The sequence below is a fragment of the Dromiciops gliroides genome, chromosome 4 (assembly GCF_019393635.1).
Source record: "Dromiciops gliroides isolate mDroGli1 chromosome 4, mDroGli1.pri, whole genome shotgun sequence".
Classification (NCBI taxonomy): domain Eukaryota; kingdom Metazoa; phylum Chordata; class Mammalia; order Microbiotheria; family Microbiotheriidae; genus Dromiciops; species Dromiciops gliroides.
Window position 1 is genome coordinate 436,565,899 of NC_057864.1, and position 6,124 is coordinate 436,572,022.

Below are 6,124 nucleotides of genomic sequence, written 5' to 3' on the forward strand. Positions count from 1 at the left end.
TTATGTGGCAGACCTAGAATTTGAACTCATGTTGTTTTACTCTAGACTTCAGATTCTGTTGCCCACCAACCCTCCAGCAGGGTCCTAGGCTAAAGCAGGTTTGCATTGCTTTCCCCAGGACAAAGGCATATCCCAGCTCTCAGGACAATGGGGAGGGCAAGAGCCAGGGCAGGGGGCACTGCAGACCTCTGGGCTCTTTCCCCTCGGGGCTGTTCCTGGGGCTGCCCAAGCCCCAGTGGATCTCAGCAGGGAGAGCTAGAGGACCAAGGCAGTGAGACTGTAGAGGGTTCCCTTCCCTCTTTTGTTTCCTATTTCTCCTGTGTATATATAGCTTGTTTGTACATATTTTGCTTGTTGTCTCCCCCATTAGATTGTAAGCTCCTTGAGGGAACAGATGGTCTTTTGCCTTTTTTTCCCTGGGCCTGGCAATGAGGGTCAAGTGACTTGTCCGGGGTCACACAACCAGTAAGTGTGAAATGTCTGAGGTCAGATTTGAACTCAGATCCTACTGAAATCAGGGCTGGTGCTTTATCTATTGCACCACTCAGCGGCCCCAAGGATTGTCTTTTGACTTTTTTTTTTAATCTCCAGTGTTTAGCATAATGCCTGGTAGTAGTAGAAATTTAATAAATGTGTATTGACTGACACCAGGAAAGGCCAGCAGGTGCTACCACTGGGTAGAAGTCCTACCCAAAGTTCTCTTGCTGAGTGCCCAGTTTAACTGCTACAGTCCCAATCCCTCTTCATCTCTCCATCCCTTGGTGCCTCTCACCACAAACACGGAGATGGACACAGAGCTCACACAAATTCATGTTTATTTTTAATTTCCAGAGCAGGTTCACAAGATTGCAGGAAGGGATAAGGGAGGTCAGGGAAGGAGGGAGGCCCTTTTTCTAGCCCCATTGGTATCTACCTGTCTTCTCCATCCTCAGGCCCATCCCCTGCCTCAGTGACCACACCTCCCCCAGACCCATCTCCAGAAAAGTGGGGAGCAGGCTGGAGGGAGACACAAGTGTGTCTCAGAAGCAGCAAAGGCAGGACCAGGGAGCCCTGTCAAGCAGACCAGGCCACTCAGAGCAGAGAAGGGCCAGTAGGAAGCCCCTCTCCTGTTGGGTCTTGGCACAGCTAAGCCTTTTTGTTTCCCCATTTTGCCATCTTGTTATTGATGGGCTGCTTGTAGAATTTGTCAGAACGCATGTAGGCTGCAATCTTCTCCAGGGCCTTGGGTGGAACAAGAGGGAAAAAAATGAGTCCAGACCCTAAGTGTTAGGGGGCATCCTCCCTCACCACAGTAATACATACCTCCCATTGAGACAGAGCTTTTCAGAGTAGGCAGTGCAAGTATTATTTCCATTTTACAGATAAGACTGAGGCTCAAAGGTTAAGCTCAAATATTCAGCCTCCAAGTCATATCAGCTCTGTCCTTCACTGTACCTCATCTCTCAAATAAATAAGTGACTAGAATACACCCTTACCAGCTCAATTTCAAAATGCCCCCAGAGTAACTAGCCTCCCCCATCTCATGCAGAATACCGGGAGGCTATAGAAAGAATTCTGGTTTAGAGAAAGGGAACCTTATACACAGGTTGCCCTCAGGGGACAGGGATAACTATTGGCAGTGGAAGACAGGGGCTGGCTCCCCTCTGGCCTCAGGGTCCCAGGCTGAATAAAGAGAGGGAGCCTGACATAGAAGGAAGGGAAAACTGGATCTTTACCTCAAAGCGTGCAATGAAATCCTTCAGATTTGGGAATTCATCCAGGCACTTGGGCTCAAACAATTGGTTCTGGTCTAGGACATCATACACGAGGAAGTCCACAAAAGTGATCTAAGGTGGGAAAATGCCATAGATTGAAGGGGCAGAAGGTTCTAGGGAATAAGGTCCCTCCCTCCTTCCCTGGCTCCTACCTTATCCCCTGCAAACCATGTCCGCTTTCCCAGGAACTGGGAGAAGAGCTTCAGCTGCCCTGGGAGCTGCTCCAGGTACCCAGGTTTCAGTTTCTCCTGGATCAGAGGAATAAACAGTCAGGATCCTCCCCACATTGCTTTTTCCTCAGCATCTACTCTCAGCCACTAGGACCATGAGCTTTTCCTTGTGCCTCCTATGATAGAATGGCCACCTGGAAGGTGCTGGTTTTAAAGGAAAAAAGACAGCGAGCTGCCTAGTGGAAGGAAGTGATGTCAAGCAGACAGGCTGCTGAGATGATGATGAGATGGGAGGAAGTTGGTTCTCAGAAGAAGACCTGCTTAGTCTAGATGAGTCAGAAAACTAACCTGGATGGCAGAGGGGAAAGTGGGTTGGTGGAAGGGAAGGATGCCCACTGGCTAAAAGCACTGGGACCTCCAGGAAAAGGGTCTGGAAAGACAAAGGGGACAACTGCAAAAAAGCCTGAATTTCAACCAAACTTTAAAGATGCCTTGTAACTTATAAGGCTTTCCCAGCTTTCTTCTTTTTAAACCATTCCTGGGGCAGGTAGGTGGCACAGTGGATAGAGCACCAGACCTGGAGTCAGGAGGACCTGAGTTCAAATCCAGCCTCTGACACTTGACAATTATTAGGTGTGTGACCCTGGGCAAGTCACTTAACCCCAATTGCCTCACAAAAACCCCCAAACCAAAAAAAAAACCCCAAATAATTTCTTTCTGGTTATTTAGAGCACTAAAAATCCATATATCTCCCCATCTCATCTACCCCCACCCCCTACCTCCTATATTGTGTGCTTGTTTCCTTTTAGGAGCAAAGACTTTGGACAAGGAAAATTAGTTAATACCAAGGTCAGATAACCCCCTATTCCCATCCCTGAGTCACCTTCTCCCCCGAAGCTATTCTCTCTCCAGGATGATGAGGGAGCTGAAGTTTGAGTGTGGGCCAGGAAATCTCAGAGCTACTTCAGAGTGATTTACCATCAAAACACCAAAGAGTCACACCTGCTGGGTTAAGCCTTCAGGTTTGAAAGTCCCCAAAACACAGGGATCAGGGGGATAAATCCAAGAAGAAGGAAGCCTTCAGGACCCACAGACCCTTCTTGCTTTCTTCATCACTAGTCTTTCCCCCCTCCCAGTCTATGTAGGAGAAACTTACAAAATCTGGGCTGTAGTTGACTCTAACCAGCTGCATACGGATGTCCATGACCTGGTTCTCCAGCAAATCCACACGAATCTTCTCTTCCTCAGTCTCACCACCTGCAGGTGGGTAGGAGGAGAATGTACCCTCATCATCCCAGCCCTGGAGACCTTGGGACTTCCTTTTCTGCCCCTGTGCCCCCACTTACACATGTTGTGCTTTCTGGCAATGTAGCGCAAGATGGCATTGCTCTGGGTGATTTTCCGTTCCCCATCAATCAGGTATGGCAGCTGGAAGAAGAGAGACAGGTCAGTCAGTAGGTCAGTCAGTGATGGTCCCTGGCACCTCTGCTCCAGTGCCCTGAATCTCTACCCGGCCCCACCAAACCCCACCCCAGCCAAGGCAAAAAAAGTCAAGAAGAGTTTGGAGGCAGCTCCCCTGATGCAGACACCTACATTAGGGAAGTCCAGGCCCAGCTTGAACTTGACATCCAGCCACTGGCTGCGGTCATAGTCAGGAGCTGTGGGGAAGAAGAAGCAGTAACCCTAGACGCCCCAAACATTCTGCCCCTTTCTCCCCAAGACCCCACATGGGAAGGCAATGGGGCTCTGTGGGTCTGTTAAAGGCTGAGAGATGACAGAGAAACCCAGGGTTCCATATACCCAGCCTGCTCTGCTTGATGGGTATCTTGGGACAAAAGGGATAATAATCTGGCACAGCTGGGCTAGCCCATCTCGGTCTAGGGAATTAGTAGCCCCAAGTCACTTATATGGCTCCCCACCACCCAAACTTCTCCCTGTTGCCCATAAAGGCAGGACTGAGTTCTATACTAGAGTAGAGGGCAGGATCATAGCTTTGGTACTGGAAGGGGCAGACCTCACAGTGGGCACACCAATGTTGGCAGAGGACCAGTGGGGCCCAGTCATGAGTTTGTATACCCGGCCAGCCCCCTCTCCCACCCCCATGTACACACATACAATCATCACCAGTGCTCTAGGGGAACCCTTATCATCCCTGCAATGGTATTTCTCCTTAAGGTTTCAGCCTCAGTACTGGAGTCAAAAAGAAGGAAATTGAGACCCTGCCCTGTAACTTACTCATCCTCACCGAGATTCCACTTGAGAAGCTTCCGCTGGGCCCAAGGCATCTGGACAAAGGCAGAGGCTGTAAATCCCTAGACCCAGACTTTGATCCTGCCATCTTGGTGGGCATCACAGACCAGCCCTGTCTTGCAAAGAGCCATTCTTAACTTGGGCATCTTTGCCAATATCAATTCATTGATGTACCTGAGCCTTTTTTCCTGTCCCAGAGGTCCTTGCTAACTACAGTGCAGGCAAGAGGTAGGCAGGGCCTGGCAGAGGCTGGCCCCTTTCATTGAGAGCTCCCTTCTCCTGTAACTTACCTTCCCCACATTGGTATAGCTTCTCCTCGTAATTAGAATCTGTGTACTCCAGGAGTAGTCGGATGGCATGGGCCAGCTGAAGAGAGGACAGACAGCAGGAGTAGAGAATCAAGACTCCCCCTTAATGGTCCAGTTTCCTCTTTGGCACAACCGTACCCCTCAATAGGCAACTCATTTTCCCCTACTCTGAGGAAGAATTTTTTGGGGCCCTAACATTTATGTGTATAGCAAAAGATCTGACTCCCCCATGCTGCGGCATCTGCATTCTCTCCTCCCTCCACAGGAACACAAGCTGAGCCAAAGACCATCGGATAAAGAACGAGCCCCAAAAGTCTCAGGGTGCTTTTAAGCTACTGAAAGTGCAGTAAAAGCCTGTGTAAAGGGAAGGGTAGCAAATTGGGGCTCGGAAGTGCTGGTGGTTAACAGGGAGGGAGCGAGGGTCGGAGTGGAAATTAATTTCACTTGCAAGGCAGGTGGACCTATGCAGGAAGGCGCCCCTCCAAGGCAAGCCCAAGGATCCCAAAGGGGCCAGGGAGGGTGGAAATTGACTTGGGGAGAGAGGCCGTGTGCGGTGCTCCCAACTCCTCAGACACTCCCCAATCCAATTCCCCGCCCCCAACCCTGAAACTGTCTTCTGCAGGAGAGGGCCGGGGAAGTCCTCTCTAACCCCCTCCATCACTCAAAGGGGGGAGATCTGGAGAGCAGTTTGGGGGAGGGGGCTCAGCAGCACACCCGCGCACCCTTCTCCAGTCCCCTCTTCCCCCCAGACAAAAGAGGCCCGGGCTCAGTTGGGGGCCCTGGGGCGGCCTTGGTTAAGCCCAGACCTCTTGCTTCCCCGTCCCCGATACTCTCGTCCCCTCCACCCCCCTGGTTTGGGAGAGCACTCACTCCACGGATGTCCCAGTAGCCCAGAATCATAGCCATGTTGTCAACAGGGAGTATGACGAAGCTCTGATCTCCAGAGGAACGCGGAGCATTTATCCCCAGCAGGCCCAATGGGAGGGGGGGCAGATCTAGGCTCCTCCCCTTCTCCATCCCCAGCCTTCCGCCCCAAGGTCTAAGCTAATACCGAGTCCGGAGCTTGTGGGCGGGGCCGTGGACGGGCTAGAAGCTGCCCAAGTCATGGAGCCGCTGGGAGCCTTAGGAGACCCCGAGTTTCCTTCGCGGTGCTCAGAACTTGTGCCGCGGGGTGCCTCGGTACAGATGTTTGTACCACCTTGAACTTGAGCCTCCAATCCTACCTCCTTGGGAGAAAGTTGGTCCCTGGGCAAAGATATCGAACCCTTCACACAGGTTCAGTCTTAGGGTCCTGAGCTGGGAGGGAGAAATCAGTGGGTCAGTGCACATGCATATATCAAGTGTTGTCTCTGTACCGGGCACTGTACTAAGGGCCGAGGATATTAAAAAAAAAAAAAGTGGGGCAAAAGTCCCTTCGAACGTGTAAGCGACTATTAACATAGAAGGGTGTATATGAAGTGTCCATGGGAGGTCATCTCGGAGCGAGGGCGGTAGCAGGGACCCTCCAGCAGGGATGAGGTTTGACCTGAATCTTGAAGGAGGCCTTGAGGCCAAGGTCAAGGGAATGAGCATTTCAGGAACTCGGGGACACAGTGAACAATCCAGGAATGGGGAGTTCCATCGTGGTGTGGGAGGAACAGCC

General features: G+C 51.2%; 1 protein-coding gene across 1 annotated transcript; it reads right to left on the reverse strand.

Moving 5' to 3' along the window:
• Nucleotides 1–798: 798 nt before the first annotated feature.
• LOC122726218 (glutathione S-transferase Mu 3-like) lies at nucleotides 799–5,508 on the reverse strand. The gene is made up of 8 exons (XM_043963814.1): nucleotides 5,353–5,508; nucleotides 4,465–4,540; nucleotides 3,518–3,582; nucleotides 3,271–3,352; nucleotides 3,081–3,181; nucleotides 1,907–2,002; nucleotides 1,716–1,826; nucleotides 799–1,221 (listed from the first exon to the last, which is right to left on the reverse strand). Exons 1-8 carry the CDS (start codon nucleotides 5,497–5,499, stop codon nucleotides 1,126–1,128), a joined length of 774 nt encoding a protein of 257 aa, XP_043819749.1. The 5' UTR covers nucleotides 5,500–5,508; the 3' UTR covers nucleotides 799–1,125.
• Between the last annotated feature and the right edge of the window lie 616 nt (nucleotides 5,509–6,124).